The 12,782-nt window shown below is 39.0% G+C and overlaps 1 protein-coding gene across 4 annotated transcripts; it reads left to right on the top strand.

Annotated features, from left to right (window-relative positions):
* Positions 1 to 163: 163 nt before the first annotated feature.
* On the top strand, positions 164 to 12,451 carry nup58 (nucleoporin 58). Of its 4 annotated transcripts, none has more exons than XM_041066356.1 (14): positions 164 to 553; positions 995 to 1,158; positions 1,286 to 1,318; positions 1,414 to 1,692; positions 1,818 to 1,983; positions 2,149 to 2,214; positions 2,588 to 2,762; positions 2,941 to 3,020; positions 3,201 to 3,319; positions 3,778 to 3,860; positions 3,956 to 4,157; positions 9,446 to 9,529; positions 10,203 to 10,301; positions 10,761 to 12,451. In XM_041066356.1, the coding sequence occupies exons 1-14, from the start codon at positions 474 to 476 to the stop codon at positions 10,928 to 10,930; spliced, it is 1,800 nt and encodes a 599-aa protein (XP_040922290.1). In that variant the 5' UTR covers positions 164 to 473; the 3' UTR covers positions 10,931 to 12,451. The 4 variants fall into 4 exon arrangements, with proteins under 4 accessions (XP_040922290.1, XP_040922293.1, XP_040922294.1 ...); XM_041066359.1 differs by having other exon boundaries at positions 1,887 to 1,983; XM_041066360.1 differs by lacking the exon at positions 9,446 to 9,529.
* The last annotated feature ends 331 nt before the right edge of the window (positions 12,452 to 12,782 follow it).

Consider the following 12,782-nt stretch of genomic DNA (forward strand, 5'->3'; position numbering starts at 1 on the left):
CGGAATCAATTTGTGGTCTTTTGTCGTAAATTGACGATTTCTGCAAGTAGGCAAGTACCAACTTTGATACTTGCGCAAGTGTGACGCATCACGCGATCCAAAAACAGCGAGAGGGACTATGGGAAACGTAGTTGAAAGAATATTACCCGAAATGCAACAGCGTTCGGGAAATACTCGGCGGGCAACAGGAAAAGTGACACCATGCGAGATTCATCCCACGATATTTGGCAGCTTTAAAAATCTAAATAGCAAAAAATAGGTTAGAAAACATTGCGGACTATAACTGAATAGGTCCGGATTTGTTTGGAAAAGGCGACGTTTTTGTCGAAGTATGTTTTGAGTAAAGATAAGACTGCGTATTTGGCTCGCACGCGTGCATCTTTCAAAGCTAGCTAGCTGTAATTCTGGGTTGCTCGCTGAACCCCTTGATGAGTGGATGAAGTTGGTGATAAATGTGTGCCTCTTAAAATAAAATGTCTGGCTTTAACTTTGGATCAGGGACTCTTGGTTCCACCAACGCGGGCGGAGGATTCACATTTGGGGCAGTAACCAGGTAATACTTTCAAAATAGCTGACTTAGCTAACGTGTTAACCTGACGCTAGGCTGCATTGTGTCGAAGTCTTTTTCCCCTTTGCTATGAGTTTCTTCTTACCTTAATCCTAGTCTGTTGTGCACTTCTGGCTTGTCCTAATGACCAATTTGCAAATTTGGCTTGACATTCTTAACTGCGAGGTGTCACCGCTTTCAGTTTGATCCACCAAGTGTAACGCTTCCAACCCGCAGGCTGTCTTGATAGTCTGTAGTGTTTGGAGTATGTGTGACAATTACAGTGTGTAAAGTAAAAAGTAGGAAGGCATCTCATCTAAAAATTAAAAATGATTCCTTTGTTTTTATTAGTTGCAACTCTTAACTCTCTTTTAAGCACATTGGTGAACATTTGATGTTTATGTCTGGGATCATGCGACTGAATTTTCTGCCTTTTTACTTTTTTAGTGCACCTGCAGTCAGTACTGGTGGCTTCTCTTTCGGGAGTGCTTTGGGTACAGCAGCCCCCACTCCTGCTTCCACCACCAGCACCACCCCGTCTCTTGGCCTAGGAGGCAGTCTCTTTGGTCAGAAACCTGCTGGAGGATTCTCTTTCAACACACCTGCCTCAAGTAATAATGTCATACAGATATAAAACAAACTTTCTGGCAAGCAGCAAAATTAATTCTTCTTTAATTAACTTGTCTGCCAACTGTAACCACACACCTTGGCTTATACTATTATGTTGTTCCCTTTCAGGCGCTGCTGCACCCACCACAGGCCTTACATTAGGTATACTTGCGTTTCTGAGATGTTTTAAAAGTAAGATCACCGAAAGTTAACAAGAACAGCTTATAACCTTAATTTGTACCTATGCTTTCCCTCAGGTGCCCCAGCCACTACATCTGCCTCCACCGGCTTTAGCTTGGCGTTCAACAAGCCCACTGCCTCAGCGACACCTTTCTCCCTCACCACCACCTCTACCACCTCCTCGTCAGCTCCTGCTGGGGCAGGTTTAACATTTGGCTCTGTCCTGACATCCACAGCTCCGCAGCAGCCTGCAGCCACATCCTTCACCCTTGGTCTTGGCGCCACAACAAACACCACAGCAGCCTCAACAGGCCCATCGCTGGGTGGGGGTCTCTTCTCCAGTACTGTGTCTACAGGTGAGATACAAACAGACAGTCTCAGTGTGTTTTCACATGCTAAGTGATTTGAGCTGGTGTTGGTACAGTTTTCAATCTTAACAATGTTGATATTTTATAACCTATATGTTTACTTGGTGTTGTAGGTTTGGGTCAGACTACTCTTGGAGGAGGTGGGTTAACGTTGGGTTCTCTGTTAACTACCTCCACAACAGCATCAGTAGCTCCTGTCCCCAGTATTGGCCTGGGTGGTGTCGACTTCAGCACTTCTTCTGAGAATAAGAGCGACTCATCATCTGGAGCCAATGCACAGTAAGTCTTGCTGACCATCAAACAAATTGTTATTTATTAAAGAGAGGCACTGTCCAGAACAACTGTTTACTGTCTTTCAGTGCCTTCCTATCCTGTAAATTTATTCCTGATTATCAAGCACTTTCAGTTTGTTATAATGATGACCACACTCTTTCTCTCCCTCAGGGACAGTAAAGCTTTAAAAGATGAGAACCTGCCGCCAGTCATTTGCCAGGATGTTGAGAATTTCCAGTAAGTGTTGGATCATAAGCCTGTTGCTTGGCACAGCAGAATGGTGTCATATTTGTTTAAAGATGTAAATGTTAACCTTTTTTTATCAGTAAGTGCTATTGTTGCAAAGAAGATGTGGCTGATTTGGCTGTACACAGGTAGCTCATAGAGTCATAAAACTAAGACTTCTGCGTATTGGGTGGGGTGTGGCAATGTACTCCAAAGTAAATAATATTTAATATGAATGTGTCCAAGTGTTTTTCCAAGTGTTGGCTAATAGTCATATAAAATCTATTATTCACATGTAATTAAAATGTAAATACTTGGTACTAATGCCCCAATAATGCATTGTTGCACAACAAATTGTTAATGCCCTTTCTTCTTCCTTTTATAGAAAATTTGTGAAAGAGCAGAAACAGGTTCAGGAGGACATCAGCAGGATGTCATCTAAGGCCATATCTAAGGTCCAAGATGACATCAAGAACCTCAAACAGCTTCTCTCTGTCAGTGCCAGTGGTCTACAGCGCCAAGCTCTGGCTATCGACAAACTAAAGCTGGAGACTGCACAGGTAAAAACAGTACATCTGCATACACAGGACAAAGTGTGAGGTATAACTGACAAACTCTTAAAAGTGATATTTCAAATCGTTTTAGTTCTGGTGCACAAATATTTATATAATTAGAGATCCATATGTAGAGAATCTGTCTTTACAGAAATTTGACATTCCTGTTTCCTTTCCTCTTAAGGAGCTGAAAAATGCTGACATAGCACTGCGTACGCAGAAGACTCCCCCTGGGCTTCAACACGAGAACACTGCTCCATCCGAGTAAGTAGAACTACCAGATCGTAATCCTGAAGCAAATCAAAGGTGCTTGTACAGTAGTGGCTGTTTTTAAACTAAAACTTTTGTTGAAGTCTCTCAGTTGTTTTCTATGTGTTTTGTATTTATTGCCTCCTGGATTGGGACAAATATGAAAATATGTGTAAATTTTTCTTCTGTGTTTAGTTATTTCCGCAGCCTGGTAGAGCAGTTTGAGGTGCAGTTGCAGCAGTACCGGCAGCAGATAGAAGAGCTGGAGAACCACCTGACAACGCAGAGCAGTGGCTCCCACATCACTCCTCAGGGTAAGGGGACGTTTGTCTGTCAACTCTGGAAAGTAAATAAAATGTCTCTTTCCCAGGTTTTGATTAATCAGTATATTTTATGCCAGCATTATTTTAAGAACCAAGTTATGCACTGATCAAAAAAAAGAAACCTAGTATATGGTTAGACCACATATAGTCAAGAGCAATGCCTAATGGAGAACTCCAGCACTTAGCTGGCCAACCAGTGGTTTAACTTCCTCAGTGAGTCATTCAGCAACAGACATTCAGGTTTATAGGCCTGGCCCCACTATTGCAGTTCAGCAAAAAAAGCAGAAAATTAAAGTGGAAAAAAAGGACAAAGGTTTTATCGACAACTTTGTTTCTGATTCTTTTTGATTATTATTTCTTGCTCTTTTTTTTTCATTCTTCATTTTTTTTATTACTCACCACAGATGTGCACACTGATCATGATATTGTTGGGTATGTTTGGTTTCCAGACCTGACGTTGGCCATGCAGAAATTGTACCAGACATTTGTTGCACAGGCTGCTCAACTCCAGTCAGTTCATGAAAATGTCAAGGTCAGTTCTTTTCCTCCAGCCTTGTCTGAAAATGTTTAAATATTCTTATCAACTTTGTATTGTTTAATAATCGTGTGTCATGTTTTGTGTTGCAGATCTTGAAGCACCAGTACCTTTCTTATCGTCGGGCCTTCCTGGAGGACTCCACAGACGTCTTTGAGTCCAAACGGGCGTCCAACAGGAAGTGGCAGAGTACGCCCCGAGTCACAACAGGGCCTGCACCATTCTCCAGTGTGCCCAACGCTGCAGCGGTTGCCATGGCAGCCACGTTGACCCAGCAACAGCAGCCAACTCCAGGTCTGACTGCCTACAAGTTCTAGAAAGTTCTCCTCTTCACCTTTGTTAAAAAGTATGAAGGAGGGAGATGAGAAAAAAAAGTAAAAATAATTTTGTTGATAGAGCAGGATGAGTAAGCTCTAAGAATTCAAATATTTTAGGAGCAGAAAGGCCAAAAGGGGACAATAGAGGGCGATTACAAAAAAATTAAAAACAAAAAAAAAGCCTTAGAGAAAGAGAAGAGGGAGAAAGGGAGAGATAAGAGAAATCTGTTACTAATTGACAAGAAACCTTTGTGTTGCCTTACCATCTCATCTCTGTCTCTGTTCAGGAGTTAGGCATGTTTGCGCCTTACCATACCCAAGCGACATTCTAAAGTTGGCTCCGGTGTGAATTTAAAACCAGAATCTGGCAGTGTTGGTGCCAAGCGTGTACATACAAAGCTATCTCAGTTTCATTCACTTGAATCTTGAAGTCATAATTAGACTTTATCTCATTTGAGTTAGGACTCTCTTTTATTCAATGGATGCTTGAAATGAGTCTACTCATTGAAGGTTATTATGTCGTGGCGGTTAGGAGCGTTAGACATTTGCTGTGAAAAGAATGTGTCTAGGTGAGTAGTCGGTGTATAAGTTATAAATTTATTATAATGTAGCTCCTACTCTCCTCCAACCATCAAGAGGTCTCTCCCATGTAGGAAACCTCTGACCAATTAGGTGCCAGATGGCATCAGCTTACTTCATATATATTTTTTTTAAGAACAGAATTTATATGAAGATTGCGTCACCATTGTTCATAGAAGCCGGCAGCTTCTCTTGTTCAGGGTCTTACCATATAGGTGTTGGCCCAGTTTGGACCATACTCTAAATATCTAAAGTAAAGCCCTCAATGACCGTATTAATAAAGACCATATTACACAGTGTAAGTCCAGCAAAAGCAGATGGGTGAAGACTAGAGTCAGAGGTGTGTTGGCACATCTTACATCCCAAAAAACATTTGAATAAGCCCTACACACTAATGTTTTAACTGTGCAGACCATTTTGTTTCAGCCACCTCGGCACTCAGTGGCACACAAATGAACTTTTATTATAGATTTTACAACTAAAACAACTTGGTTAAGAGTAAGTTCCATTATGGTTGTTGCCACATCTCTGAGGTGTTAAACAAATAGCCAGCCTTTTTTGTAGGCTTTGATTTATAGGCCATTTTACTGGCATATCAGGGCACCCACGTTTGATTAACAATCTAAGCAACTATGTATATTCACGTGTTTTTCCAATGTCTTTTTTTTGTACAGTTAAATATAAGTGTAGTAAAGACTTAATTCAGAAGTTTGAAAGCAATATTTAATTTGATGGGGTTACAAAGGCAGCGTGGTTTAGAAATTCTCACATGGCAAATTATACAAGCTTGTGCCTAGTAAGTCAGGTTTTGTTTGCAAATTTCTCCTTCTTCCTTTTTGCAAAAATTATCAGATGCTCTTAGACTTATCAGATCTGATAACCACCAGTTGTAACCCAGACAATGAATGTGACTTTTTTTTTCCAGTGGAACAATATTTAAATACATTTGATTGCATTTTGTCTAGCTTATTTAAGCATGTGCTGAGCAGGGATGGAAATATTTCATAAATCCATAATTGCACTGGTTTAAAACACTGCAACTTATTTCTAACTCGTAATTTTGCAAGTTTGTTAACCCCAGAGTTGTGAACTATGTTACATGATTGCTGTTTTTAATGTCAGTAATAATATTTCGCAAAATTCCCATCCTTATTGCCAAACAGTGGTGATTTTTCTCTAGTATTTGACTGTTCATTTCATAAACAGGGCCTTGATCACAGGTGGATGTCTTGGTCTCTTCAGTATTTATTTACCTATTTATTTCTAGTTTATTTTTTTGTAAATGTGTGTAGCTTAGTATAGAATTGGAATGGCATGGCATGGTGGAGAGTGGCCAGTATCACAGCGTATACAACACTTACCTTGCAGCTGGGTGGCAGATTCTCGTCTGAAACCACATACACCGATCAGCTACAACAATACAACAGGTAACTGGTTTTTAAGTTGTTAAAGCTGATCGGTGTATATCCGTGCCCCGTTTTCAAAGAGTTCATTCTGTGAATTTAAAACTTGTTTTTGTAGTTTTAGTTATTTTTCCATGGCGTCATGGCATGACCCGTTCGGGAAAAAAAAAAAAAAAAATTTAAAACCGATTTTAATGTTGTGGGCTGATCGGTGGACTTGTCATGCGGTGGGTGAATGCGGAAGCCAAAACAAAAGCTTGTTCAGATTTGTGCCTCAGTGGACATAGGGTGAAAGGTGCCAAAAGACTCAGGACTGAAAATGGAAACTATTTGATTACCTGAACTGTAAATTTAAACAAAGAAATAGTTTGTCCATTACTGCACGTGCTTGGTCTTGAAGAAGAAGTGAGGCTGATAACCATATAAAATAGCCTAGTTATTTGTCACTTATTGCTGGACTAAATGAGCTGGTGTGCTCAGCCTGTTCGTGTACAATCAAGTGGTTGTTTATGTTGAAGGTTTGTGTACAATATGAATAGTCGACAGTGACAAAAAGAGTCCATATTATCTCACTGTTCAATACAAAAATGCATTTCGTTGGTTTGATTTTATGATACCATTACTTGATTAAAGCTATTCCACCTAAGGGCTACTGTCAGTGTAACAGGGCTGGATCATTTCATATTTAGTTCCTTTAAATGAAAATGTAGAGTTAAAGTGCTGTTCACAAGTTGTAATTTCAGGTATTTTATCCAAGGTGGCAGTACTTTGTACAGAATTTGCCAAGATATGTTTCTTGATTGTTTTTCAAAAATCTTTCTTGTCAAGCCCAATTAGTTTGGCTAGTTCAGAGGAGAAGAAGGATTTTTGCTGCTCACACTGGTCCTTCAGTGCCAGTAACATCCATTTGGTGCCAAATGAAACAGACATGTGAGTGTGGTTCGGTTATGTGTTCTCATCTCTTTATTGTGTGTGGGGGCGGTTTATTTCCCACTCTTTTAGGATGAAAGAAAGTGTTGCTTGACATAGATTCTGATGAGAGCTCAGCATTTTTTTTGGCACTTGAGGACTGAGGACAGAATTGTTTTTCAGTTCGCTCTCCAGCACTCACCTGTATATTGCTGCTAGTTACAGTGGTTCTTCGTCAACTGATGATCCTTGATCCTTTCTTGATGAAACCGCTGTGTGTTAATTGATAAACTGCTGCTCTGGACATTCCGGTCCTCTGTAAACAACTCTAAAACTTTGTAGGATTAAGATACAGTTTTGGACCGAGCTGGATGTCTGTTAGCTGGATTTCCCAAGTTGTCCAGAATTTTGACTTGTGTAGTTTAGCTTACACTTAAACATATTGTCTTCCAAATCTCTGCAGTCATACTTGGCACAAGAATGATAATAATAATTATGCGATAATTATTGATCTTTTAAAGTTGTTTGGACCTTGAAGGTGATAGTGGATATTTAGCCACCTTATTCCTGTATGTTGGGTATCTTCTCAATATTTGTCAGTAATATGTATGCAAATGCTGACTGCTGTATTTTCTTGAATGCCGTTACAACAGCAGGAGTGATCCCATTTACCTCTTTAAAAAAAAAAAAAAAAAGTGAAGGAATTAAAATGTGATTTTTATTAATTTAAATTTTTTGTTTTTGGCACAGTACTAGCACCATAATTTGCCTACAATGCTCAACTCAGCTTGAGTTATACTGAAACTCATTAATAATTCTGAATTGTTTATGTGGTATCTTTCTTTTTTTGGTGTGATGTTGAAATTCACCAAAAAAGAGGCCTGCTTAGTTGAAAATTGAGGAAATCAGAGATTCTGGTCTTTTGAATGGCTGGCTGATACTGTTTTGAGTTTTTCTTATTCTCTCTTCATCATTTCCTTTTGACTCTTTATCATTCGCTTACATTTTACTTTTGTTTTTATTAGTGGCTTTTCTATACGTGGCTTCCAGGAGGTACTACTATTGCAAGTTGTGTCCTTTTTTCAGGGCTCTCTGTCGAGCTACACATTGCTAATATTTATCTGAAACTACACTGATCTCTTACACTATGTTAAACATTGGCCTAACCTACGTCAGACTTGATCCAAGAAAGACAAATATTTGTAGCCTATAATCAAGTGTAGATACATCCAAGGTGCAGTTTTGTGTTTTAAAAAAACAAACACATAAAAAGACACAAAGATTTCGGGTTTGGTAATGTCTAAGAATACACTGGCGGAACGTGCTCAAACATGTATACACAAAGGTCAGTCTATCTCTATTGGACTGATGACCCATAACTTGACCACTTTGACTTCCATAGGCAAACTGTAACATATCACTAAGTTTCATTAATTTTGACCATTTTACACTGAGAGGCAGCCATAGATGCCAAATTTGCATTTCTTATCTAAATCTTGAGTGATTTTACTTGTAGATGAGTGTGTTTAAACTTATATAACCAATGCCTGTTGATACAGTATATTTAATATATAATATGGTGTGCCTTTTAAGCTATATTCAACAATTGTGTGATGCTTTTTTTTTTTGGCATATGCTAGTTCATTCACTCTCAGAAATCTTGAAAATTTTGAAACTTGTCAAATGCAGTAGCAGTTAGCAGTTAACAATCGATTCTGTTCTAAACTGTTTGTTTGTGTTTTATGTAAGTGGAATTGCATATTAAATTGACAATAAATCCATTTTTAAACAAAGAAACGTTTGTCCTTGTTTCTTTTTGACTGGAGTTGTTTGAAAGATGCAGATTAATTGGAAGCCTTTTGCGAAAATTTGATTAATTAAAAGAAAAAAAATCTAATTGCACAGAGGAAAAAAGACAAGTTTCTGAGTGAAAGAACTAGCAGCATTTTTTTTCCAATAACAATAAATGTTCTGCTGATTGTCTGGAATGTTATAGTTTTAAACCTTTAAAACAATATAAAGCACATGCTCAGTACCAGTTTCCAAATCATAGGAAATTATATATTGTATGTTTCTAAAGCACCGTGTGAAGGTTATTATAGAGTTCCAAAAACACAACTACTATTCGGTGAATTACAGCTATACCTGCTATTGCAGACACTATTGTGTTTCTTACAGATACATTCAAAACTTTAAAAACCTGCTTTATTTCAACTTTGAATTGCAAATTACAAAATTCAAAATGTGTTCTCGCCATGATGAACTTTCTTACCTGCTTTTTTCTCAAAGGAAATGAAGAACTTTTTACCCCATATACACACACAAAAAAAAACATTCAGAGGAGTAAAGAATGTGCTCTCTCTCCGTGCCTTAGGGACCCAGGCACCTTTGGGGGGAGGGTTTGGAAACCCCTTTGCCTCGGCAGTGGGCACTAGCTTGGGCTCATCTACCCTTGGAGGTATTACCTCTGCTGCTTTTTTTTTTTTTTTTTTGAATATTCCCTTTTATTTTACCCTTCCCTTACACACTTTACCACCCAATGTCAAGCAGCTTTTTTTATTTGAAGCCTTTGTGTTCTGTTGTGTGAAAGTATAGAGGGCGGTGTGTATGCATGTGAGAGTGGTGCAATAAAAGCTTGGCAGTTTTTTTTTTTTTTTCTGTTATTCCTCGTGCAAGAGGTCAAGTGCGTTCACGCCACGAGAAAATTTTAGCAAAATCTTTGATTTCTTATCCCTAGTTAGATATATTTGTCTGAAAAAAAATTCACCAGTCTGTTATCCTAAAATAATTCTGTATGCAGATGTTGCTGAAATACGTATCAACTGGCAAATCCACTTGACAAGTGGTCTGAACGCACAGCTGGTTCATGTGTTCTCTTCTAGCTGTTGTAAAAAAAAAAAAAACTCCTTTTCTCCCTTGTTTGCTTTGCAGTGCAGCATACTGTGGGTCCTTTTTTCTGCAATTTCCCATTAGAAGTTAGACTGAGCATAGTGGTGTATTAATATTAGGTTGCGTAGATATCTGCTAATGCCTGCCTATGTGTACTTCTGCAGCTCTGCAGCTTGTATTCGTTCCTAGTGTAGGCTGCTGTCCTTAGCTCAAACTTACTACTGTGTTTCTTTCTCCCACAGGTTTTGGTGGTGGGCCAGGATTTGGTGGGGTGGGGACTGGGGGGTCGTCTTTTGCCTTCTCCTCCACCAGTAAGCCCACAGGAGGCAGTCTGAGTGCAGGTACATGCATATTGTACACGCCCAGCCCGACAAAAATGACAGTGCAAGTAGAGTCGGAAATAGACTGAGTTGCTATATATCTGAGCATATGTCGTCAGAAGCGGTTGGACAAGCTTCCTGTATAGATAAAATTAACCAATTCCTGAGCTTCAAAACAATGTGCAAATGCTGTACTACTACTATAATACGTATATAGTTTTTTCTGGTTTCCTCTCTGCCGTAATTAGGCTTTACTAACAACATCATCCTTTTATAGTTTTGTAGGCAGTTTATGAAAGTGGCCACAACACATTTTAGGATATGGGGTTTTACATTAGATGGGCAAAATTTATTTGCAACTTAGCAAATGCTGGAATTTCTACATTATATATATAATTGCTCCATTACTTTTGTTTTCTCAAACCTTTCTTACATTTTTCTCTCCCTCTTTTGTTTGTGCATTCTCTCACTTTTCTTTAGGTTTTGGTAGCAGCAGCAGCTCAGGCTTCAACTTCAGCAACCCTGGTATCAACCCCTCGGCCGGCCTGACCTTTGGGGTGTCTAATCCACCTGCTGCAGGCTTTGGCACAGGAGGGCCTCTTCTCCAGCTCAAGAAGCCCCCTGCTGGTAATAAAAGAGGCAAGAGATAGAATCAAGAAAAGACAGAATCCCCGTGACTGACCAGCTGGCCACCTTGGGGTTTGTATTGGGCAAGGCCTGGTCTCCCAAAAGCATGTAAGCGCTACATTAATCATTATCCAATTACTCTGCAAAGAACATGTAAATTTGAGGCAATCACAAGGGATGTGATTTAACACACCGGCAAACAGCAACGCAGGATCATCCATTTAAAATCATTTGGAGGTAAATCCAATTGACCACACAGCATTATCTGTCTCCCATACACTGGTCTGTATTTACATTGATTTGATTTCTTTTCCCAAATTACTGATAGATAAAGTTGCCCTCATTCACATGTTCCTCTTAGATCCATTTAAACAGTGAAATTATATTACTTGGGTCTTAATTCTCAGTAACTGTGAACTGGTATAGTAGACAGTGTATGAAAAGGTAAATAAAGGTGTTTCGTTAAGAAAGCTGTTTGTATAACTTTAAATATGAGTTTGCCCATTTGCATTGCCTCAAAAAGTTGCACCCTATGATCTGTAGCACTACAATGCTTTTGGGGTTGCCAGCCGTGGACAAGGCTGGGTCAGTAACACATCATTTCAGATGTCTATGAGGAATTCCTTTAGTCTGAATCTTTTACAAAACAAGATATGTTTTTGCGCTTTAAGGTGGACAGTGCAGTTGGTTCCACTGTATTACACAAACTTCTCATAAAACTGCACTTGAAGGCCTCTCAAATGATGACTTGGCCCAAGTCTCGTCCAGGGAAGGGTAAGATAAGGTAAGGGACAAGAGGCTTATTGGGTAATAGTTGGTTGGGAACAGTGGGGAGTATTATTTGATTCTAGATAGTTTTATAGGCACAGGAGTGTGTCCAAGGTGGGGTTTTGGGGAAGCACAGTTTTATTTTTGTATCGAGTGGAGAAAGAGACCTTCGGGAGGGGTAAAAAAAAAATTAAAGGGGGACTAGCACCTCGGGATAGTCCATTATCTAGTCCACATAACCTGTGTTGTTTTTGCTAGACTCCATCCTTATCATTGTTTAATAATTACTTTGTAAACATATTTTGTTTGCCCTGTGTACCACTGTAGGACCTTGGGGGAGGAAGACACTGTGCTGTTTGTGTAACATGGTTCCCATTAGATATTAAGTTAGCTGAATCTGAAAGGGATTTCACAAGCAGATTCTGCCTAATCAACTCGATTTATACATGTGCTAGAAGAAATTTGCACTTGCCAGTGTATGTGACCTGACAGTAATTGTGTGAATGTGCATGTGTGCTTATTGCATAAGTATGAATTTTGTCTCTCTGGTCTATCATAGTTGCTCGACTTCTTTTGCAGTTGGGGAGGGGTGGGGGGTATTCATCTTTTTTTAAATTGTCCATATCAGTTCTGATACCAAATACTGGTAATTGTACTATTATTTTCTAATCACAGTCTGTGTAAACCTGTATTTTCAAGAAGCTGTTTAATAATAAAATCTTCAATATGATGTTTTGCCCGTTTACGGCATTACTTCAATAAATGTGTGTGTTGACACAGAACAATGTCTGTCATTGTGTTTATCAGAAAGTGTGCCATCTAGTTTGCAACAGTTCAGTTTGACAATAACCAGTTTTTACCACTTCTATAACAGGTAATGGCTATGTCAACATTGTCATAGGCTGTATCCAATACATTTTCTTACGCAATGCACAAACAATAAACTTCTTTAAAAATGTAGTAGTAGTAAATTATATAGATATTATAATAAATATCATATTATATATAATAATATTTGATAAGGTTGAAAAGTTAAGTGCACTTTACCCAACTTCTGAAGTAGAGGGGGGCGGTAATGCACTTCACGTGACGTTCAAGACACCACTT

Source organism: Toxotes jaculatrix, chromosome 20, assembly GCF_017976425.1.
Source record: "Toxotes jaculatrix isolate fToxJac2 chromosome 20, fToxJac2.pri, whole genome shotgun sequence".
NCBI lineage: Eukaryota > Metazoa > Chordata > Actinopteri > Toxotidae > Toxotes > Toxotes jaculatrix.